The 25049-nt window shown below is 42.5% G+C and overlaps 1 protein-coding gene across 2 annotated transcripts; it reads left to right on the top strand.

Moving 5' to 3' along the window:
• Positions 1 to 2102: 2102 nt before the first annotated feature.
• On the top strand, positions 2103 to 23997 carry LOC311050830 (kelch repeat and BTB domain-containing protein 8). Of its 2 annotated transcripts, XR_014601323.1 has the most exons (6): positions 2103 to 2531; positions 6019 to 6172; positions 9792 to 9870; positions 10590 to 10817; positions 19253 to 21151; positions 21193 to 23997. XR_014601323.1 is itself a non-coding variant. In XM_084064995.1 (5 exons), exons 2-5 carry the CDS (start codon positions 6019 to 6021, stop codon positions 20736 to 20738), a joined length of 1947 nt encoding a protein of 648 aa, XP_083921121.1. In that variant the 5' UTR covers positions 2103 to 2531; the 3' UTR covers positions 20739 to 23997. The 2 variants fall into 2 exon arrangements, 1 of the variants encoding a protein (XP_083921121.1); XM_084064995.1 differs by having other exon boundaries at positions 19253 to 23997.
• Positions 23998 to 25049: the final 1052 nt, after the last annotated feature.

The following is a 25049-nucleotide window of genomic DNA, read 5'->3' as shown; positions in this document are numbered from 1 at the left end:
CATCAGTTAACACGCCCCTATCTGCAGCTAACCCCATAAAATGAGTCTATGTGTTTGTATGTGCCTGCCATCCCTCAGAATAGCCTGTGTATTGTATTGTACTCTATGTTTCTCTCTCTCGCTCATCCCCACCCTTGGCCTCAAGAACCCTAGGCTGGACAAAGCTCACTTCTTTTTCCTATTTTTCATCTTTTCAACTGTAGGATCCCCAGCAAGATTTCTTACTTCACTTTTTCATTAGACATGCAGGTAGACTTTTAGAGAGCTTTTGTGCCTCAGAATTTCCTTAATATCATTGCTTGTATTTTGAGAGTTTTTGTAGTCTATTTTCTGTTGTGTCGCAAATAAAAGCTTTTAGTGTTTTTCTTCAAAAGAACAATGACCTCCCTTCCCAGTTTGTTGGTGGGTACATTTAGCTTTTGGTTTCTTTTTAACCTTAATGTGGTTTTTACTGGTTTGACCAAGGTTGTAGGGGTTGCAATGGAACCCTGGGGTTCTTTGCACAGCACTATAGAACCTACATCTCTGGGTTTTAGGAGATTCTTTAGGCTTTGCATTTTTATTCTTAGTTTTTAGAAGGTTCTTTAATTCAGGAATAGTGCAGAGAGGCTATTCTGGTGTATAATATTTATACATTCAGAGTGAAGGCAGTTTGAGTTTTGTACCAGAACAAGTGAGTGTGATCACGTTCTCTTGTGTAGAGTAAGGGTAGAATCTAAGCTCTAAAATCACTGTCATTGGAACTGAATTTTCTCCTATGGAGGTGTGAGGGTCAAGAGCCTAACAGCTGGGGATAAATTTGAAGGTGTAGCAGACCCTAATGTTGGATTTTCCTCTTTGTTTGGTCAATCGCATCCTTCGATAGGTAATAAAATGAATCACACTCTCAATTACTGTACTAAGTATGTGTAGCCAACTCTGGTGTATGTATTAGCCTCTGTGTGTTTCTGTTTGGACCGCGGGAGATCAGATGTCACGGTTCTTACCGCAAATATGAATCAACACCAAAGTAAGATATATTTCGAATATTGCACAAATATAAACTGCCAAGGATTCAGGAACCGTTCTACAACTACAACAACACAGAGAAAGAAAGCGAGGACTAATCCAAAAGCAATTAGCATGCATATAAAAGAAAGCATGCATATAAGAAAATACACCACCATGGCTGTCGGCAGCCCAGACCAGGTTCTCAAACCATTTCAAGGTTAAGAAATTAAATTAAAACTGCAGTTTTGTAAGTTATGCATCGTCTATCTAGGCCACGAACCCCCATAACTCTGAGAACTCACTTTCAGAGTTACAGACTGTACTGAGAGTGTATTTGGTTCCATTTGTCTCCTAATTATCATCATTTTGCCGAGGACCCCTGGGGGTCCCCGGGCACCACTATGAGAACGACTAAAATCAACAGCTGCTTGATAGAAATATGAATTCGAGAGAATGGTAGAGAGCAGTGGTGGAAAGTAACAAAGTACACGTACTCTGTACTTAAGTACAATTTTGGGGTATTTGTACTTTACTTGAGCATTTCCAATTTCCAATACTTTTACTTCTACTCCACTACATCTCAGAGGCAAATATTGTACTTTTACTCCACTACAATTATTTGAAAACTTTAGTTACTAGTTACTTTGTAGATTTTGATTATTATTACAAAAGATAGAGTAAGCCCTTGAAAATAGCCGATCTACAAGCTGACAACCTGTCGCAATACTTTTACTTAAGTAAAAACATGTGAGTACTTATTTTTCCACCACTGGTAGCAGTGTTAATTTTGACCGCTATTTCTGATTTAGTCTTGGTCTAAGTCTTTTGAATAACACACCATTTAGTTTTAGTCCAATTATAGTCTTCTGAAATTGTTTAGCCTTAAGAATAGTCTAAGTCGACTATATATCAAAATCTTAGTCTTTTAGTCAACAAAATTAACACAGACTGGTAGAGAGAGAGAGAGCCTTAATTCACACTCCAGATCGGTGGGTGGCGGTAATGCGCTGGCGGGGAGCTGTCTGCCAGGGCACCACAAATAAATAAACAATAAAACAAGAAGGAGGCGGAAGCTAGCTGGTGGAGCTGCTGTGTGACGGTAATAACGCGGTACCTCACACACACACATACACATAATAAACACACACACAGCCGTCTGCTTCTGGTGGCTCTTAACCACCGTACTGAGTTACTTTGTATTTTTCTTAATGAACTTTACGTTTACTGGGCCACTGATGAATGAGTCGCGGTTCACCCAGGAGGAGGGTATTGGTGTGTGTACAGGAGTTGACTGACTCACTGTGTGAGTGTGTTTGAGTGTGTGTCTGTGTGTGTGAGGGAGATAGAGAGAGAGAGAGCTAAAGGAGGTTAGCGTGTTGTTTAGTGAGCTTGAAGGCCGGGCGGGGATCCTCTCACTCCAGGCCGGCCTGGCTGGAAGTGTGTGTCTGACCGCCTCTCTGTCCCAGATCACCACCGCCTGGATTCCTGTTGAAAAGGGGAGCACGTCAGCCATCAAGGTGGAAACCAGGAGGAGAGCGAAGGTAACACTGTGTTGCTGTAGCTCAGGGGGTCTAGGCAACCTATAGGCAGGCACAGGGAGCCAACATTGGCACAGCACAGGGGAGGGTGATCACTGGCACAGGGGAGGGCAGGGGAGGGTGATCACTGGCACACTGGCATTAAGTGTGAGAGAGAGGATTGTTATTGTTGTTATTTTTATATTAACCCATTAAAACCTGAGGCTGATTATACAAAATCTCTTCTAAATTCAGTTTTCTGCAAAAAAAATATTGTTTCTATATCAGTGGTGCTCAAACTTTTTCATGTCAAGGACCACCCAAAATGATATGCATTTGGCCGTGGACCCCCATCTCAAAATATTTGGTTCCAGGGAGTCAAGGGAGTCAGGGTCAAGCAAAGATTTGAGTAACACATGTTCAAAGATTCGCACAAATGTTCACGATTTATTTAAAAGTGCCGCGCTATGAGCTTGTATATCTGCTATTTTTGAATAGCCAAAGAAATCTAAAATGACACAGATGCGTTCCCGGTCTTAATGGGTTAAAACAATGTTCAGTCAGTTAAATTAAGTCCCCTCACATCTATATATACATTCAAACTCCTAACTCTTAAGCCTTGAGACTGGGGTGGGAGTCTGGGAGATGGGTGGGTTTAATGATCATTGCATCCTGAAAATGTTTCTAAAGATTCTTACAAAAATAAAGGTTGTGTATAGCCTGTGGACAATCAAAATCAGTTGGAAAGATTTAATTTTGATGTGGTGTCAGAACCAGAACCTCCAATCTGGTATGCATTAGGCCAGTGGTTCTCAAACTTTTTAATTTCAAGGACCTCTATAACTCTGAGAGTGTAACAAATGGAACTAAACTAGTTCCATTTGTACACTCTGAGTTACAGACCTGTACGGGTCCATTTAGACCCCCCTCAAGGGTCTTCGGACCCCACTTTGAGAACCACTGCATTAGGCCACGAACCCCCATAATTGAGAGTGTACAACAAATCAAATGGAACTTGACGTGTCCAAGTTCCATTTGACTCTCCCGACAAATGTCTCGTGTTATAAGCTCAAATGTCAACACACGAAGAAGAAGCTATATACTATAGCCTTAGATGAAGACAATCGTAGATGTATTTTATCGAGTCTGACCTTTGCTAAAATACAGGCTAAAAAAGCTACACACCGTGATGTGTTTAGTTTTGAGCTGCAGTGTGCTGTCTCTCTGAATGGCTCTGCAGAGGTCATTCACTTATTGGTTAAACATGGAAATGGCAGGATTTTCACTATTCCAAAGTTCTTATCTTGTAATACGCTGCACGTTAACTTGGGCTGGAGAGGTGTACTGTCTGTTCCTGATTAGAGTCTGCTGGTGATAAGGACATGCATTACACCAGAGGTCCATTTGTCTTTAAATATTTAGGTTTAAAATAAATCATGATTCTGTATATTTTGAATAGCTTCTATACTTTTTTTGTGCATTATTGTGCAATTGACAGATTGTTGATAGTATTGACATTGGTTCTCAGTTAATAAGGTATGTTTATTTTTATTTGAATAGCTTAGTATTGAATGCACAATAACATGGTCTGTTTATACATATGAAACACAATTTTATACATGATTATACAATGTATGTTGTAGCCCCCCCACCCTACGAGGTAGGGTAGTGTTATTCAACTTGTGGCCCGCGGGCCAAATCCGGAGCGGAGCTTTCTTGTGGTCCCTGGAACATATTCCATGTTCCAATGTAAAATGAAATGCAAAGATTTTTTACTAGATGGTTGGTTGAACAGGATGAACATTTTTAATTTTGGTTGTCACGGAAGCGTCTCGCATGAATGAACATTTTTTTCATTCGTTTTGAGCACCTGGGTAATAAGAGCACAAGCTCATATGATGTGTTTGAAGTGGATGAAGATGGAGAAGATGGAAGCTGGACAAAGTCCACACAAAACTAACCCATACACTCTAATGGATGCATAAGATGAATCATTTCTTTGGTGTTATTAACAACATCGTCTCTAAATTCAGAAATAGTTACAAATGAATGATCCGTGATGGAGGAACTGCACTCAATACCCCTGTTGTGCTCCTTATGTACATGTCCTTATGTTATGTCCATCCACTTCAAACACATCATAAGAGCTTGTGCTCTTATCACCTGGGTGCTCAATACTAATGGAAAAAACTTTCATTAATACGAGACGCTTCTATACCAGGGACCCGTGCACAGAACACACTGAAATGTCTACTTACTATCTTGCATGTCCACTTCTTCTCTGCCTCTCTTAAAAGTATCAATACTGCAATGTAGAAGTACTCTGTTACAAGTAAAAGTCCGGAATTCAACATTTACTTGAGTAAAAGTACAAAAGTATTGGTATCCAAATGTACTTAAAGTACCAAAAGTAAAAGTACTAAATTGTTTGAAAATAGCAGATCTACAAGCTCACAACGCGTCGCAATGAGTATTACTTTACACTGCAAATAAGGGATAGCTACGTATTTCGAGGATATGTCTTTTAGTCCCCCCCCCCCAAATATATATATATATATATATATATATATATATATATATATTATAAATCTTTAAAAAAAAAAAAAATTTTGCTACCGTTTTAGGATTATTACGGTAATTTCCGGGTCACGCGGCCCAATTGTTAGTTATGTTAACTAGATTAACATAACAAACATCAAAATGCATGAATGAAGTATGAAGCAGGCCCTAATAAGTTACCATAATGGACATAATGTGTCCATTATTGTGTCCTACTCCTATCGGACCTACAGTATAGCACAACGGTTTTGTTATCACAGTCGTGTGGTCCCTGACTTCAAGTCATTTTACAATTGTGGCCCCCTGCCTAATCTAGTTGAATATCCCTGAGGTAGAGGGTCCCTGCTCCATCTCCCCATCAGTTTGGGGGTCCCTGGCCTGAAAACGTTGAAGACCCCTGCATTACACTGTTGAACTGGTTCATACACGCTTGTATTGTATGTTTTCTAAAATATGAATTTAGTTTTTCTCATATTGGGGTCTTGGGGGGGGCCCCCCAGGGGTTCCCCAGCTAAACGATTAATTGTTTGGAAACAAATGGACCCTAATACACTTTCGGTCTGTAACTCTTGAGAGTGTACAAATGGAACCAAATGGACCCGTCACACTCTCACACGTTATGGGGGGTTGTGGCCTAATCATGCATACCAAACCATGGCCTTTAAAAGGTTTGAACCACTGTATAAATGTGTATATCGTTGCTGTCGGGCAGAACCCTCTTATCTCATTATTCTAATTTTTTGTGTTTTTTCGTAAAAGAATACCCTACTTGATCTTACTACAGTGTCACTCAAAAGTAGCAGATCTACAAGCTCGAAACGCGCCGCGTTCCGATCTTGTAGATCTGCTACTTTTGCTGCTTTTTGATTTTTTTTTAATCCTGAAAAGAAACAGTTTTGGACATATGAGGTTTCCACCCGACTGAGACGATAACGTTTTTGTGTTTTCTCAGATGAACGCGGTGCGGGCGGGCACCGTCACATGGCGTCCGCAGCCATGGCAGGACGGGGACGGGGGAGGAGGGGAGCCCCTGTCGGACAGCGACTCCGAGGAGGAGGACTTCCCCGACGACAGCACCACCCCGCTGGGAGACTACGTCACGCATGGTACTTACTGAACTCTACAGGCCAAAACTGCACCAATGCAACTAGTCGCAACTCCTCCTTGCAACAATATAGTTTTAAGGCCATGTCACACCAATGCAGCTCCTTGCAACTGCCATTGGGGTTAATGGTTGCTGCATGTTGCAAGGAGTTGCATTGGTGTGGACTGACCTTAACCCATTGAGACCTGAAGCCATGTCTCCTAAATCTCAACAGTATTCTGAAAAACGTCTGTTTCTATATCAGTGGTGCTCAATCTTTTTCATGTCAAGGACCCCCAAGATTATATGTGTTTGGCTGCGGACCCCCATCAAAATATCTTGTTCCAGGGACCCCCAGAAGCAAAGATTTGAGTTAAAAATGTTCGCTTTATAGATATATATATTCAAAGATTTGCACACATTTTCACGATTTTTCAAAAATAGCAGATCTACAAGCTCATAGCGCGGCACTCAGTGCCGCGCTATGAGCTTGTATATCTGCTATTTTTGAATAGCCCAAAGTGTAAAATAATGCTTTTTAGCTCAAATCTAAAAATTACACAGTTCCAGGTCTTAATGGGTTAAGGCCATGTCACACCAATGCAGCTCCTTGCAACTGCCATTGGGGTTAATGGTTGCGAGTAAGCTGCATGTTGCAAGGAGTTGCATTGGTGTGGACTGACCTTAACACACGTTGAAAGAGAAGCTGATAAACGCCTGAAAGACACGCACATCCCAGACCTACTAGGCTGGGTGCTGGAAAAAAGTGAAACGGTGTATAAGAAATAAAAATCCGCACGCCAGTATTGCTGCTCCCAAATTCAATTTATTTAGTTTATTTAGTTTATTAACGTTTCGAGCCACCAGGCTCTTCCTCAGACCTTCACACAATGTGTGTAGACTTTTTTATACAGTGTGACATCCTGCTCACCACACCTGTGACCAATCAGCCATATCATCGGACCCAAATCAGTGCTAAGTGACATTGACCATAGTACAAAACATGTCCCAGTGTATTACACATACATACACATTATATACAAAACAAAAAATATACATAATCCTGTTTGCCCAAGATTTACAGACATTGTATATACTGTACAAAAGGACTCATAAGCCACCATAATGCGGAATGAGGCGCCTCTTGTCTATTCTAAAGGTAAGTAAAAACAGGGACAGGTACTAATTCAATGCCTGTGTATAGAGCGTAGATACATTGGCCCTCATTTGTCATTGTCTGACAGGCATCTGGACACACGTCAAAATGTATTATCTAACAATAATAAATAATCCCTGTAAAAAGATAACATTAGGGGGCACGGTGGCGCAGTCGGTAGCGCTGTCGCCTCACAGCTAGAAGCTTCCCTGGGCACTGGGGGCCTGTTCTCTCCTCCGCGTCATCAGTGCCCATACCCTAGGTGGGGTTGGCGAAAGGGCCTTTCTGTGTGGAGTTTGCATGTTCTCCCCGTGTCTCTTAGGGTAGATACCCTCACAAAAAACATGCAGTAATCCTGGTCACTATACTGCCTCCCCCTGGCCAACCGGGGCGCCTGATGGAGGGGAAAGGTACTGGTTGGAATAACGTGTTCCTTCCACGCGCTACGTCCAACCAGGGAAACTCCCCCCTGTCAGGTGATAAGAAGGTCAGTTGGCTCTCATGCATTGAAGGAGGCATGAGCTCGGCCCTGGCCTCCCTAGGTTGGCAGAGGGAAGGTAGGGTTACAAAATCGTGGGATAAAAAAAAAAAAGATAACATTTTATAAACTCATTTAAACAAACTGCTTTAACAGTCATTCGGTTAAGCTTGCAGATCTGGCTGCATTGGCTATTTGAAAACAGCAGATCTACAAGCTACGCGTCGCAACGTGTTGTGAGCTTGTAGATCTGCTATTTTCAAAATATACGCTTATGCAAGAGCATTTTCGGGAGTCGTGACTGGCGCGGCTGCGCCGCTGTAATCTTTTCATGGACAGCGTGGTCTCTAAACAACTTACAGTAGTGTGTCCTATATGGAGTTATACAACCTGGGCTGGGTTGAGGATATAAACTCGACCCTCCAAACCTTTGACCAACGCAGGTTATTCTTCATGCTGTGGATTCATTTGGGCCACCACGGGGGATCAGACATTTAACACTCCAAAACACACACCAGCCTTCATCCATTAATGTTTATAATTCATTCTTCAATGATCACTTCATAAACATTCAGATTATTGCCTGCTATTTCTCATTTAACGTGGCGTCACGGCAGCCCGTGACTCAAGGGGGAATACTAATGATTGCTTTATTTTAGTGTAAACTAGAACGCGCACTGCGCACTGTAATGGGTTAAATTAATATACAAACGCATGGTATAATTTATGACTATGAGATTATAGTGTCATTCATGTATAGGCTACTTGACAAATATTGTACCATCATGGAATACATGAAAGACTGCTATTTCCACAGAGTGCCAATGGGGTGGGTGTGTGTGTGTGTGTGTGTGTGTGTGTGTGTGTGTGTGTGTGTGTGTGTGTGTCAGGCGCGGACTTGAAAGTTAGCGAGGCGAGCGGGGGAAACTCTTATTGGCTTTCCATGCGTTGTTTGGTCGTATTCTGGTTCTTCGTGTCGTAAAATCGGGCGTTTCAAGAATATTTAAGGGCGTGTTATTTAAATGATTTCTGGTTTCAGCCGTGACGTTTATCAATGTTACGACCAAATGTACGCTAGGATTGGCTCTATAGGATCGCTTCATAAATGTGACTTGGACGTTGGTGTACGGACAAATTTTTATGGAAAAATATAAGCCGTTTTTTACGCTCCATTGATAAATGAGGGCCATTGTGTCCAGCTTTGCAGAATTGCATAGCCACAGGACTAGAGATTACATTGTTGCTGATTGTACTGCGATGCTCAGCAATGCATGTTTTTAACGGTCTCAAGGTCTTACCAATATAGGCCAGGCCACCCAGACATTTTAACAAGTAGATCACATTGGCTGTTGAACACGAAATAATGCCTTTAATTTTATACTTTTGTACTGTATGTTCAATCGCAGAGGGGGAGACATTAACAACATGCTTTTAAGAAGGGAACTGTTTTGGATACACACACATCACAGACTCTAGCTCCAAAAGGTCTTAATGAAAATATGATGTGTATTTTTTGTTTTAGTTATGTACCAGTATATAACAGTATGATGTGTAATGCACTGGGACATGTTTTATACTACTGTCAATGTCACTTGCCACTGATTTGGGACTGATGGCTGATAGGTCACAGGTGTGGTGATCGGGAAGCATGTTGCACTGTATAAAAATGAAAGTGTAGTCTGTAGTGTCTACACATTGTGTGAAGGTCTGAAGGCCTGGTGGCTTGAAACGTTTGTAAATTGCATTTTGGAGTAGCAGTACAGTACTAGTACTGCTGTGCAGATTTTTATTTCTTATCCGATACTGTAACACATTATGTTGAAACTGCGGAGCTGCCTTCCAGAAATAGGTTCTCGAGGTTTGTTATTCATGTCCAGGACCTCAGAAGTAATATGTACAGTGTTTGGCTGTGGAAATCCAAACTGAAAACATGTTCAAATAGCCAATATCTAGATTTAAACTCTCCATCTTGCTCCTGTATCTCATCATTACTCTCCTATATCTCAGGGTTGAAACAACTCCTGGATGCCCAGCAGTTATGTGATGTCACTCTACTAGTGGAGGGGAAGAAGTTCATGTGTCACAGGTAAGCCAAGCCCCTTCCACACAGAGCTGTGTTTGGAAAGACTCAAGGGCCATCCACACAAAGAATGAAAGCTGTAAACATATTATTAATACTACAACTATAATGATAGTTACAAAGCCAGCTCTGTGGCCGTGTGCTTAGTGTGTCCGCCCTGAGATAGGGAGGTTGGGGATCAATCCCTGGGCCTAGCCCTACCAAAGACCATAACAATGGTACCCAGTATCAAGGGTTGGATTGGGGGTGACATAATTAGTGTCATGTCCAGGGGATGTACTCGCACATCAAGACGTCTCACACTACAGAAATGGGGAGGCCTACATGATGTGATAATGATAGTGATGTCAGCTTCCACTAGAGGTGTGAATCTTAACTGGCCCCGTGATTCTATTAAGGTTCACCGTAAGCAATTAAGTTATTCAGTTTGATTCTTCGATGCATCTCTTTCTCTACATAACTGCTAATGGCTACTTTGTATATCAGTTAATACAAGCAGTCAACTTCATTTTTTTAAGTGCTTTAACGTGATGTGCTTATCATCGCTGTCCTTAAAATGTAAACGTCTTATGGATTTTGACTTGATATCAATGTTTCTGTCATTCGTAAAATTGCCATACATATTCATATTCATCATAGTGATCGTTCTTGGTGTGGATGGCCCTTCACTCTGAAGTGCACCGTTTCTCATTTCCTCTCTCCTTCCCTTCATCCCTTGGCCACAGAGTGCTCTTGGCAGCAGTTAGTCCGTATTTCCGGGCGATGTTCACTAGCCCCCTGGTGGAGTCTCGCCTCACAGAGATCCGATTGGAGGAGGTAACGCCGTCCGTCATGGAGACGGTGATCCAGTTTGTCTACACGGGAGAGGCGGGGCTGTCTCTGGACACGGCTGAGGACCTGTTCGTTGCAGCCAATCGGCTTCAAGTCATGCCCCTCCAGGTCCTGTGCTCCAGGTATGCATTTGTCAGAACAACTTTCGGACAGATGCTAGTATTGTTATTATTAGAACAGACGGTAGACTCTCATATTCTTTTTCTTACATAGATGTTGCTGTGGAGTTGCACCACAGCTTATGTGTGGACCACCACAGCAAGATAAAACTCTCTTACACGAAAAAACACTCTCCTAGGCACCCCCACTCTAACACAGGAAGTCTGTTTGAACCTTCCCTAAAACAGTGGTTCTCAAACTGTGAAATGATTAGCGTATCATTTGGTTTTCTCACACGAGTAAACAAATCCAACATACAGTATAAGTGTATACAGGGCATCTGCACTTTTAAGGACTTAAGACCTTTTTAATTCCTCTACAATGGAATAAAAATGAACTGTGTCAAAAGTAATCAACAACATTGGCCAAATTGTCAAATATGACGAGGCAACAATTGTGAAAATAGCTGAGTCACTCCCTTTTTTCCACTGCAATGAGTCTGAAAACTCACCTCTTCAGATTCCACCTATACTGTAGAATGTAAACAATATAAGTAGTGCTGTCAAAGTTAACGCGTTATTGACGCGTTAACGCATGACCGAATTAACATCGTTAATATTTGTATCGCATTAATCGCCCATTTACAAAATCACCTTTTTTGACCCTTAGAGGCATCCTTAGGTCTAATTTCACATCTTCCTGATCTGAACACTCCCTCTGCGCATCTAAACCAATCACAGCAATTGGGGGGGCGGGATGTTAAGGACAATCTCTGTTTGGGATTCGCTTGTACGGCCGTTTCAACCAATCAATCACAGCGTTTTTAGAACGCTGGTCTATCACCACTCCCCAGCCTGAGCACAGCGCACGCACAGCCACTGTCTCTCGGCCAGCGAGAGACAGCTGACACACTAACCGTCCTGCGAAGCTCATTTCCTGGCCACAAGCATTTAGAAGTTGGCTTGTGTCTCTTCCAAAGTACCGGTGTTTCCTTGGCTTCACTGCCGACAAAATTAACTTGAAGCTGTGCTGAATGAATAAGGAAACACCGCGAATGGTGAAATGAGTTGGGGGAATGTCACAACAACATATCCGTGTCACCGTACAGCTGACTTTAGGACGGTACCCCGAACCTCTGAATGAACGTCATACTTTCGCCTGGACAGCCAAACCGACTTTATTTTGGCATTAAAAGTGGACTTTTGCACCTGGCTTTTGATGTTAACAGTGTCATACACTCATACTTTGACATGCCCCTTAACCCATTGAGACCTGGAACTGTGTCATTTTTAGATTTGAGCTAAAAAGCATTATTTTACACTTTGGGCTATTCAAAAATAGCAGACATACAAGCTCATAGCGCGGCACCGAGTGCCGCGCTATGAGCTTGTAGATCTGCTATTTTTGAAAAATCATGAAAATGTGTGCAAATCTTTGAATATATATATTTATAAAGCGAACATTTTAACTCAATTCTTTACTTCTGGGGGTCCCTGGAACAAAATATTTTGATGGGGGTCCGCGGCCAAATACATATAATGTTGGGGGTCCTTGACATGAAAAAGATTGAACACCACTAATATAGAAACATACGTTTTTCAGAAAACTGTTCAGATTGTTCTCCGCATCCACTGTTCCGGAGACCCCCTTCTGTGTGCTTCAGCTAGCAGGCAGAGTGAAGGGTGTCAGAGGATGAACCTAGTGACGCTGGGGGCTTTATAGCCCAACCGGTTTTCCGGTTTGCGTCACAGAACCCTGTCCAATCGAAGATTGTTCTCAGGAGCTTATGTGTTGTGCTCTGTGCATCGCCAGAGGGCGATGATATCCCATAAGTAAGTTTCTTACTACGAAACTAAGAAAACTGGGGTTACCTACGTAACCCCTAGTTTTCAAATAGTTGTAGTGGAGTAAAAGTACAATATTTGCCTCTGAGATGTAGTGGAGTAGAAGTAAGTAAGTAAGTACTGAAAACTGGTAATACTCTAGTAAAGTAAAAGTACCTCAAAATTGTACTTAAGTACAGTACTTGAATAAATGTACTTAGTTACTATACACCACTGGAAATAATAAATACAGTGTGCTTTGTGTATGTACACCAGAGAGGATATCATTTACAAGAGAATTAAACAAAAAACATTGGTTTTATAATGTATTGGATACATACATACATAATAAAAGTATAGTAATAATAATAAATAATACATTTGGATGCATCCTGCTCCGTATACAACACAATGCACTGCTTTTCAGTTCATCATTCAAGTTTGAGCCAATAAAAAATATGCGATTATTATGCGATTAATCACACGATTAACTACACAAATCATGCGATCAATCGCGATTAAACATTTTAATCGCTTGATAGCACTAAATGTAAGACAAGCGTATAAACGGTTCATGGAGGAAATTGTATGTTTTCATATTTTCCTCTAAATGTGAATTAGCAAAAGTTTAAAGTCTTTAAATGCAAATACCCAAATAAAGTACAATCAGCCTAACATTCTTAAAGCTGTTATGTGCAGTCGGTTCAAGTTGACAGTCATAGTGCAAATACTTTTCCCCGTGAGGTTTGAAAGATGTCTTTGAACCAGGTTTGGACCATTAGTCTAGTTAGATATAGATTTTGACAAGCCAGGATGGGCACCACACACAATAACACCCAAGTTGGAATGAACTTCAGTCTATTTCATACATTGTATTTAAAAACGTTAAACCATCGGCAATGGTGTGTATATTAGTGGTGGAAAAGGTAGCCTACTCACATTTTTACTTAAGTAAAAGTATCAATACTGCAATGTAGAAAAACTCTGTTACAAGTAAAAGTCTGGAATTCAAAATGTACTTGAGTAAAAGTACAAAGGTAATGGCTATTTTTGGCAAGTAGTAAAAAAAGAAAAACAAACTAGACTAAGCTCAAATGGAAACTAGATAAAAATACAAATAAATGTAATGGAAAAAATGCAAAACTATAATAACCCTGATAAGTAGCCTATACTCACGGTTGATGCTGTTGATTCTCACACAAGTACGACTGGGCAGAGTTGAAGTGCCCTGATGATGCAGAGCGAGAGCAGTCTGTTATACTCCTCTTGCTTATCTCGGGGTGCATGAGTGTGACTGCGCGTGGCTATGGGAGGGATTTATGCTCTGCAAAGACACTTGACAACATCACTCCAGTTTCTTTGTTGTGCTCTTGTGTGTTGATGCGCAATTTATGTAGCAATTTGTTGCTAAGCAACCCAGCTACATGGTGAATAAAGAACTACTTGAAAGCTACACTATTCTGTAAGTAGTGAGAAGTAGTAGAAGTAGGCAACATTTCTGGCTGTTTTGTTGTCTCCGCCAGAGGTGGAGAGTATGTTTTCGTTCCCGTCCCGCTGTGTGTGTCCCCCCCCCCCCAGCCAAGCTAACATTGGTCAAGCTTCACGTGACACGTGACAATATGTTGTCACCAATGCTTTTGATTGGCTAGCAAGACGCATGACGAAATAAAATCCTATAAATAGGTTTGTCACTTCAAAAAGCCATTTATGCTTTTTGAAGTGAGGTAAGACAGGATCAATCAGGAACAGTACTTACCAGTACAAATTACCCGTCCGTGCGTGTGTGTGTCCCTCTGAGAACACCTAACATTGGTCACGTTTCACGTGACATCACAATATGTGATATAAATAGCTTAGACAGGATCATTCAGGAACAGTAATTCCCAGTACAAACCGAGATCACAGGTGAGATCACACAATGCAACTAACTCCCATTACGCAAACTGAAGAAGCAGAAAATCATCGTCTGAAACCTGATGAAGAAGCAAAGGTGCAACGCCGACAGCAGAGACAAACAGAGACAAAGAACACTTGAATCCCTAAATGACAAAAAACGAAGATGAGCCACAAATGCTGACAACATGACAGCAAAGATTGCTACAATCTTTTGAAGTGAGGTAACATTGGTCAAGCTAACATTGGTCAAGTGACACGTGACAATATGTAATATAAATAGGTAAGACAGGATTAATCAGGAACAGTACTGGCGGAGACCTGTGCTCCGAGGAGCACATTTTCTAGTTTGTACTATGAAAAGGTCTTTATACTTGTGATACTTGTACTTTTACTTTTGATACTTAAATACAATTTAACACCAGATACTTTACTTGAGTACATATGAAGTGAGCTGTATTTTCTTATGGGCGATCACATTTACCCATATTTGGGTTCTTGCAGCAGTCTTGACTGCAAATGCAGTACTGGTGGGTTTTAGTTGGGGACCATTCTAAATAGTAGCCTACATTTTATTCTTATCGGTTGATGGTTGATTAACCATTAACGAGCTTTGGTTAACGGTTATGAAAAACATTCAAAATGGTCATCCTGTACAACCAGCCACCTAATATAAATTGTGTACTTTTATTTTCAAATTGGAATATAGAATGTGTTCCAGGGGCCACAAGAAAGCTCTACTGGAGCCGGATTTGGCCCGTGGGCCACCAGTTGAATATCACTGCCCTACACTGTAACAATAGTAAAATGTGTGCAGTGATGCTGTAAATAATATCACTGATGTAGTGGATGATATAGTCAAGTTATTGAGGGCAATACTATGTCCCTCTAATATATTATGCATTATCTCTTTCCAAGCTTTGCTGATAGGTGTTGAGTGCCATCTATCTATACAATAGGGAAGCTGTGCGCATGTGCGACGGTGTACAGCATACGATGTACGGGTCTCCCGTGTTGCCAATCATGTGCGAGAAACGAGCGCTGGTGTTGCCACACCCCAGAAAAACAAGCAGACCATCATCGGCTCCCAAACACGCGCAGGACAGACGGACACACAGACACACACACACACACACACACACACACACACACACACACACACACACACACACACACACACACACACACACACACACACACACACACACACACGGGGGGGGGGAGGGGACAGTTTGTAGTTCTCTCCCCTCCCATCCCCCCTTCCTTCTCAGTGTTTGACTTCAAATTCAGTTCTGTTCACATTTCACCCACAGTAGTTCCACTCAATACGACTTCACTTCTGGGTTTTAAGATGACCACAACGCCACCGTTATAATAACCGAGTGTGTGTGTGTGTGTGTGGGTGTGGGGCTAAAGGGCTGTTAGCTCACCCACAGCAAGGCTCGGATGCTCTTCAGGGGTAGAGTGGCCGGATGGGAAACATGAGGTTCCCAGTTCGATCCCGGGCTCCCCCAGCTCAATAATCTAACGGGTAAAATATAAACCTTAAAAGATAAAAAAGGTGACAAACAACGACTTTATATAATATGGGTTGTATTTCAAATAAGTTAAAAACAGGACAGTCTAAGCGACTTGTCTCATGGTTGGCAAAGTTCTCTCTGGTGTCGATAGAGACCAATGTTCATATATTCTGTGATATTGGGTGGTTTGTTTACAGATTCTGATTCATTTCATGGAGGCCTCAATGGCCTCGGCCTGGCCTACTTCATCTCGCCATGGGCCGGGTGTCCTAGGCAACGGTAGATTTGAGGGTCGAGGGTCCGGAATAAGTTCAGTTCAGTTCAATATGTTTATTTCCAGCTCTTTTGGACAACAGAAAAGATACATATATACAAGTGTATTAGTGCAAATTGAAAAAGGCATAATCACAAGGAGAAAAAAAAGGACAGGGAGAAGCATAATGCTTATCGAGCCCTACCCCTGGCTCAGTTTGCAAAAGGAAAGAAATAAGAAATAAGGTACAGTGTTTGCAACACAATTCAAATGAAAAGAATAATATATGTATAAAATATATGATATACCGTAAATATATACATCATTTATATGTTATATTTACGTGAATTGATACATTAATTGATACAGCACGCTCACACTCAGAACTCTCTCTCATGTGAGAGTCAAGACAGCAAAGAGCATCGGAGTGTCACCGTGGAACGGGCGGCGCAGGTCTCATTGAAATTATGCTAATAATTACAATCATTTCATAATATATATTATCATCATAATAGTATGCCAATACCATTATCTTTCCCTGTAGTGACTATTTTAAGTGGTATAGTCTATTACTTATATGTATTTATGTATTATTATTAGGTTAGTACAATAATATATGATGGTAATAGAATAATAGTACAATATTATATAGTGATAAGGATACAATACAGTGTATAATAAATAATTTTACTCTACTAGGGTATCTTCCAGTTTATAAATGTCAAAGAATATTTGTTTTACTTTCCTTTTGAATAGGTTGATGTTGGGGCTTTTTTGTATATCATCAGCTAGCCCATTCTAGCCTGGTAAACCCTCCCTCCATTTCCATTTGATTTCAGGAGTGAGTCTGGCCTGATCGACCATGCTGCAATATTGGCTGTGGGCTGGAGTTGGGCGGGAGTAATACCGTTGACTGACAACCCCTTCAGCCAATGATCGTTTTTCCCCTTCAGCCAATCAGCAGTTCATTTTTACCACCTCCAGACTATGTGACGCAACGGGACTTTTGAGACGGCCATGTCCAAAATAGGTTGCATTATTCCGATAAATGCGTGGCACTGCCCGCCCCTCCCGGTTCTCTAAATTCGTATTTTTAAATAGGCTCTGTCATGATTAATTGACCACATATATGAAGTTAAACAACTAAATTCTATCCAAACGATATCTCGAAAATTCTGTGCCTCAAAAACGAAGTTTGAGAGCGTTTTAAAAACGAAAGTAACTGGCCACAGAAACAATGGTGGATCGTTCCATTTTTGTCGGCTGCACTCGGTCCCATTCTGGCTCACTCGTACTCGCCACCTGATTGGCCAACTGTCGCTGTCAATCACAGAACGATGTGCGACGACGCTGATAGGCTCGTCAGTTTGGCGTACACAGCCAATATTGCAGAATGGGCGTTCATGCCAGACTCACTCCTGAAATCAAATGGAAATGAGATTTCCGGAGGGAGGGTTTACCAGGCTAAGCCCATTCCACAGTGACACTCCACAGGACGAAACACACATGAACTTGAGTGTAGTACTGACTAGCGGTTCAAAGTCTGATGGGTTTCTTAGGTTATAGTAATTGTCTTTATCTGGAAATCTGTTTTCTATATTGGTTGGGAGTGTTTTATTTTTTGCTCTGTACATGACTTGTACTGCTGTTTTGAATTTGATTAGATCAGGGAACTTTAGGATGTGGGAATTACAGAAGAGAATGTTTGTGTGATCACGGTACCCGGTGTTGTGTATGATTCTTACGGCCTTTTTTTGTAGGATGGATAGTGAATGAAATGCAGTTGTATATGTATTTCCCCATACCTCTACACAGTAAGAAAGGTATGGTAAGATCATGGTGCAGTACAGGATATGGAGTGATTTGGTATCGAGGATGTGTTTCGCCCTGTTGATGACAGCAATGCTCTTCGCTATCTTGACTCCCACATGCCTTATGTGAGGTCTCCAGCCGATCCTGTGGTCCAAGACAACACCTAAAAATGTGTTTTGGTAAACCCAATGCAAAGAGTACACATTTTGTAAGGTTTGATACTGTACACAGATCATTGTTAAAAGGATGAATAATTTGGGGCCCAAAATTGATCCCTGTGGTACCCCGCACTTGATGTATTGATGACTAGATTTGAATTCTCCCACTTGTACATACTGTTGTCGGTTTTCAATGTAGCTCCCCAGCCATTTCGATGCAACACCTCTGATGCCGTATCTCTCTATCCAAAACACTCCACAGTTCTGATGGCGTATCTCTCTAATCCAAAACACTCCACAGTTATCAACGATATGGTAGTCATAACTCCAGGTGTTCAGGATAGGAGACCAGTGTCGAGACGAATAACAACATTTCAAGTTCTGACTGCACACTTTGGGGCTGTGTGCGTCTGGCAAATCTTGGTGGCCTTCTAACATGGCTGTTGATGTTAAACCCAATAAAATATGTCTTATACAAAATCATTCAAACTGATTAACTTAACCTATCACTTACCTTTTCAAGTAGTCACAGAATATTTATCTCCAGTATGATCAATCCCCTGATGGATGCTAATCACAGAGGGTTTCACTGCGCCTCCGCAAAACAAAAAAAATGTGAAACACAGGAGCCGAGATACAGGATTTTAAAGTAATAAGTTAACCAGCAAGTGAATGGAGCAGTACATCTTTGGATCACGTTTACTCCCGGTTCTGTGTGAATCTTTTTATTTAATTTTTTTAACTAGTCCAAACTCATCGTTGGCAGTGTGAGCACTGACAGAATTCGACGAGTTAACTCGTCCATGGCAGTTAATGAGTCAATTGCCACAACTATGCTTATGACTTGCATTTTAAAGAGCCTGTTTACTCTGTTAATGTTACTTCTATTTTCCCTTTAATCTACTCTCTGTTCTTCTTCATGTATCTCTCATCTCCCTCTATCCCCGTAATCCCCTCTCGCTTGCCTTATGTTCTCCCCTTCTCCTCTAATCCGTCCAGGTTTCTCTTTGAGCACCTGTCGGTGGACAACTCCCTGGGCATGTACTCGCTGGCCCGTTCTCACCACGACCAGCTGCTCCTGCGGGCCTCCCTCCGCCTGGTCGCCCAGCACTTCCCCCGCGTGGCGCGGCAGAAGGACTTCCTGCTGCTGGACCACGGCACCCTCGGCAGCCTCCTGGGCTCCGACCGCCTGGGCGTGGACTCGGAGGCCGAGGTGTACGACGCGGCGCGCCGCTGGGCGGAGCACCAGCCCCTGGAGCGCTACGTCCACATGCCAGCCCTGCTCCACCACCTCCGGCCGGGGCTGCTCTCCCAGGAGGAGAGCCGACGGCTGTGCCAGGAGCTGGGGCCCGCCGCCGCCGGCGAGGGCCTCGGGGGACCCCTGAGGCCGCGGGAGGGCATGTTCGAGAAGAAGATCGTCTGCGTGGACCTGACGCCCCGGGAGGACGACTCCCTGCCGGAGCGCGACCTCACCGTGGACTGCTTCGACCCGCGGACGGGGAAGTGGGACAAGCTGGCGGCGCTGGGCTCGCTGGTCTGCCCCGGCTGCACGGCCGTGGGCGACCGGCTCTTTGTGGCCGGCGGAATCCTTCGGACGGGCACGGTGTCCGCGGACGTCCACGAGTACGACGCCATTTTGGACCGCTGGATAGAGAGGCCCTCCATGGTCCATCCCAGGGCCATGCTGGGGCTGCTGGGCTGCGGAGACTCGCTCTACGCTCTGGGCGGCTGCAACCGCTCTGCCCTGCTGGACTCGTGCGAGACCTTTGACCTGGCCACGCTCCAGTGGTCCCTCGGGCCCAGACTGCCGCTGCCCCTGCGCGCCTTTGCCTGCGCGGCCCTCCGCGGGCGGCTCTACCTGCTGGGGGGAACCACGCTAGAACAGAACAGGGCGGTGGTTCATTCGGGAGTGCTTATTTACCACACCCTGACGGACTGCTGGACCCGCGTGACGCTGGACTCCGGCGCCACCTGCCTGGCGGGAGGGGTGGCGGTGCGAGGCGGGGTCTGCGCCATCGGCGGCTACATGAGGGACGCGACCAAATTCCTGGACGGGAACTACACCAACCTAGAGACCTTAGACGCCACCGGCCGCGTGCTCTTCTTCCGAGAGGGCAGGGGGTCCGGGGCGGAGAGGGAGGCGACCGGGGCGGTGGCGGGCGAGCGGGGCGGCGCGGGCGGAGGGAGCGACCGCGCCCCGAGTCCGGTGGTGTTCCCCGGCCTGCCGCGGCGGATCGCGGCGGGAGGCGTGGCCCGTTGGAAGCGGCGGATTTACGTGCTGGGCGGGGAGAACGGCTCGCGGTTCTACGACAGCGTTTACTGCTGGAAGCCCGGCTGGCGGAGCTGGGTCCAGAGGCGGGAGAAGCTCCCCGGGGACACGGGAGGGGTGAGTCAGTTTGGATGCACCACTCTGAAGTTCCCAAAGAAACACATCCTGTCCAGACTGAGGGGAGCCAGGGAGAACTGCAAGAAGGCCGGCGACTAGCCTGGAAAACGGACCAATGACGTGTGAGGAGAGGGAGAGAGAGAGAGAGAGAGCGAGCGAGTTCTTGGGCTGTGTTTGGATTGGCTAGAAAAATGCTTTACAATGTTAGGTTAACTTTTTTAAGACCGGGAACGCATCTCTGTGTCATTTTTAGATTTCGTTGGGCTATTCAAAAATAGCAAATCTACAAGCTCATAGCGCGGCTATTTTTGAAAAAAATCATGAAAAGTTGTGCAAATATCTGATTTTTTTTTTGGCGGACATTTGTAACTCAAATCTTTGCTTCTCTGTATTCCTGGAACTAAATATTTTACAAATGTTTGCTTTAAAAAAATGTATAACCTAAGATTTTGCCACAAATGTTCACGATTTTTCAAAAATAGCAGATCTACAAGCTCATAGCGCGGCACTCGGTGCCGCGCTATGAGCTTGTAGATCTGCTATTTTTGAGTAGCCCAAAGAAATTTAAAAAAAATGACACACAGATGCGTTCCCGGTCTTAATGGGTTAACTCCTCCTTTACTTGCTTGAAATGCTGACGATTAAGGTGAAGTTACGGTGGTAAGACCATTGTTGACAATCTGAAGAGCAGCCATGGTATTGTGGGTCTAATGAATGACTTACTGATGCAAAAAAAAAGTGAAATGAATTAAAACAGGCAGATCTCCGGGCAGACAGTGGGTGAGTGAGTGAGTGGGGCCAGAAACCGGGCAACAGAACCTGAATGTAATCTACTAGAGTCCGGCCGATGTATCGGCCATTAATTTACATTTTTAAGACTTCGGTATCTGCAATTACGGTTAACCACCTTGTGTCCATATTTTGGGATTATGTGAAACATTGGTGTACATTTTTTAGAAGTTTTCAAAGATTTTCAAAAATAGCACAATGTTGTGAGCTTGTAGATCTGCTAATTCTTTAAACGTTTTTGAAATCTGGCATCGGTCGGGCTCTAATAATGGACCATTTCTCACAATAGTGGACGCTCAAGTCCTTCAGAAAGCTTGAAAGAAAAACAAAAGGCCCTGAATGTATTGAAACCATGACCTTGGCTACCACATTACGTTTCAATGAGTTGTATTTTTTTACCTTTTAACTTTGTTAAAAACGTTACTTTTTATGTTTAATTTACAGCATCACATTGTGACAGTTTGCGTTGCATTCACTGCTCAGAAAGAATTCGACCACGTTTATTTTGCTTACCGGCCAAAGGAATTTTGAATGTCCTTGGGATGTAGGCTACCTTGAGATTATCTTACATTGGCCTTGTAAGATGCTTTCAATAAATGTGTTATTCAGAAGTATGTTACTCTCATCCTAATTTGATAGGCAGAGCAATAACAAATAAAGCAGCCTACACTGTAATGTTGGAGGTTGCTTTGACAGCCCTATCAAAGAAAGCAACAGAAGTAGATCTGTAGCCAGAAACTTTGTTCTAGGAGACAGATGGACATTGTACCATTGTAAGACCCTTCGTTTTTTTTTAAGCAAATCGGATATCATTTTCTTGCTGTCGGGCAGAAACCTCTTAACTCCATATTCTAACTTTTTGTGTTTTTTCGTAAATTAATGCCCAACTTGACCATACTACAGCCACCGTCACACAAAAGCAGATCCGCAAGCTTGAAACGCGGCGCGTAGCGACGCGTTTTGAGCTTGATGATATGTTTTGTTTTTTTATTTGAATCCTGAAAAGTAACAGTTTTGGATGAGGTTTTTCCCCCCCGACAGAGACGATCTGACCGTCCTGTTCACCGCTCGTCTCTATTCCATCAGTTAGGTCCAGACATTTTTGGAGTCGTCACGCTGGCCCCCTCACAGGCATTGTACATGAAAAACTAAACAAAGAATATCCTATTGATTCTGTCAAAACCCTCTCAGTATCCTCTCCACTAATTAGCCCTGGCCCGAACATGTCAAAAATAATCCTAATTTACAAATTCATCGATATGAAAAACCCAGCCTATTCCAAAAGATGAAACCTGCATGAAGAATTAATTTGAATTTGCACATTAATAATGGGATATTTTTTTGACATTGCTTAAATATTATTCATTTTGCTTGTAGGTAAGTCAATTCAGAGATAAGGATCAGATACATTTTACTGTGTATCAAATGCACATGATACACTGTTTTGTTGTGTTTATTTTTCTCTTTTTTTATTCTTTTTATTGCTATGAAATACCAACTGGAATTTTACTATATTCATTTTACACAGGATTTTCCCGCCACTCGAGGGTTAAGATGTGAAAAGTAGGGGTCGACCGATATGGTTTTCTGGGCTGGTACCGTTGATCGATCATAATGAATTTGAGAGAGATGATTGCTGACATTTTGTACCATTATTTAATTACAGTGAATGTACACACTGCAGTGTTTAAAAACACACACACACACACACACACACACACACACACATGCAAAGTGTGTGTGACCTATCAACATAAAGCATTTGAACTAAGTGGCTACAGTCAACTTTGTGAAATTCAGATTTGAACAACCTCTTGAGTTTCCCAGTGTCATTATGTTTTACCTCATCGTCTTGGTTAAGACAACCCAAGCCCACCATCAAGATGTGCGTTTGTTTACAAAGCTCAGTGAAAATACTTTTGTATTTATTAAGCAGAGGAGCTAACTTGGACACAGAATAGGTACTATAACGTAAAATTGGCGTATGTTTATTAGACTCACTTGTCAGTCTCCAAACTCTTCTCTCAACTGGAGACTGGGGACAAAGTCCCAGCTTTCATTGTTAAAACTGTGGAAACAATTGGAAAGTAAAAAAAAAAAGGCTGCAGTATAGAACCAATGCAAAGTCTGTAGCCTTCATATTGAGGATGGAAAAGAACAAATATCAGAGCTGATAATCGGTTGACCCCTAGCAAAGAATGATTGTATGTGTGCGATTATTGTGTGTGTGTGTGTGTGTGTGTGTGTGTGTGTGTGTGTGTGTGTGTGTGTGTGTGTGTGTGTGTGTGTGTGTGTGTGTGTGTGTGTGTGTGTGTGTGTGTGTGTGTGTGTGTGTGTGTGTGTGTGTGTGTGTGTGTGTGTGTGTGTGTGTGTGTAATGGTGGATAATTTGATATGTCTTTTCAAAACAAAACATCTCTTTGCAACGTCCCCATCCTCCCACCCCACAAGTCCAAGGAGTAAGTTGGCCTCATTCATACAATGTGATGTAGGTTTTTACCTGACTGGCCGGTGGATATTTTAATGAGAGCTATGTTATGAAATAATTAAAATAATATTTGTTAATAAAAGTTCTCTTTGTTGGCTATTCTCTTTGCACTTTTTTGTTTTACATTTCTCTTAGGTGCTGAAGGTGATTTTTGTTCTGTAGCCACCATGGCTGATCAATGACCTTGAACCAAATCAACGCAACATGGAACTGGACACATTTCAACAGTGGTGGAAAGTAACTAAAGTTCTGCTTAAGTACCCTTTTGAGATACTTTTACTTTACTTGAATGTGTTCGCTTCTCAGTACTTATTATTTTGAGCAATACATTGTGAAATGGGACGCTCTGCAAAATGAGAACTTTTACTTTTGGTAATATTTTTTTTTCAACAATATGTTTATTTATTTTTTTCACAAAGTATTTCAACATTCAATACAAATACAATAATAAAAAGAAAAGACATTTACAATAACAATAAACCTTACAAAACAATCAATGACCAAAAACAAGAAACAAAAGAAAAACATACAATACAATGACATCAGCACTAACTTTTGGTAATATTGGTAATATTTGGTACAGTACATTTTTTTATGCCAATACTTGTGTACTTTTACTCAATAAATTAAATGTGTTTGATTAACTGTTACACCCCTAATGGATAATCTGGCTCAGATGCAACATAGTGGCACTGGGCTATATTGCACCCAGGAGTTCAAAACAGTTCAAAACTGTTTACCTAAAACTGGACTGCTGGTGATCATTTTAAGGTTGGTGTTAATAATTACTATCAATAATAAACTGCTGAATCTGCTCATTTGGCCTTGCTGACCAAAGGTCTTAGCCTACAGTAATGTCCATCTCAGCCCTATTGTTAATTCTCTCTCAAACGGTTCACTGGGAGTGGACACATTAGTTTGACTTTCATAGTCCTCCAGCAGGGTTAACTTAAAATTCAACGCAGATCCTGGAGTAGGCGTATAGAACGATGGAGAATCCCACTGTAGTGACCTCCACGGCAGACAAAGGGACCATCAACAACCCTGCAGATATCTCTGTCATTGTGGGGTACTTCCTCATGGTCATCGCGGTTGGCATCTGGGTGAGTTTGTGTGTTTGTTCTAGTGCATTGG

Source organism: Gymnoscopelus microlampas (assembly GCF_963454915.1).
Source record: "Gymnoscopelus microlampas genome assembly, chromosome: 8".
Taxonomy (NCBI): domain Eukaryota; kingdom Metazoa; phylum Chordata; class Actinopteri; order Myctophiformes; family Myctophidae; genus Gymnoscopelus; species Gymnoscopelus microlampas.
This window is presented reverse-complemented; position numbering and strand designations above follow the sequence as displayed.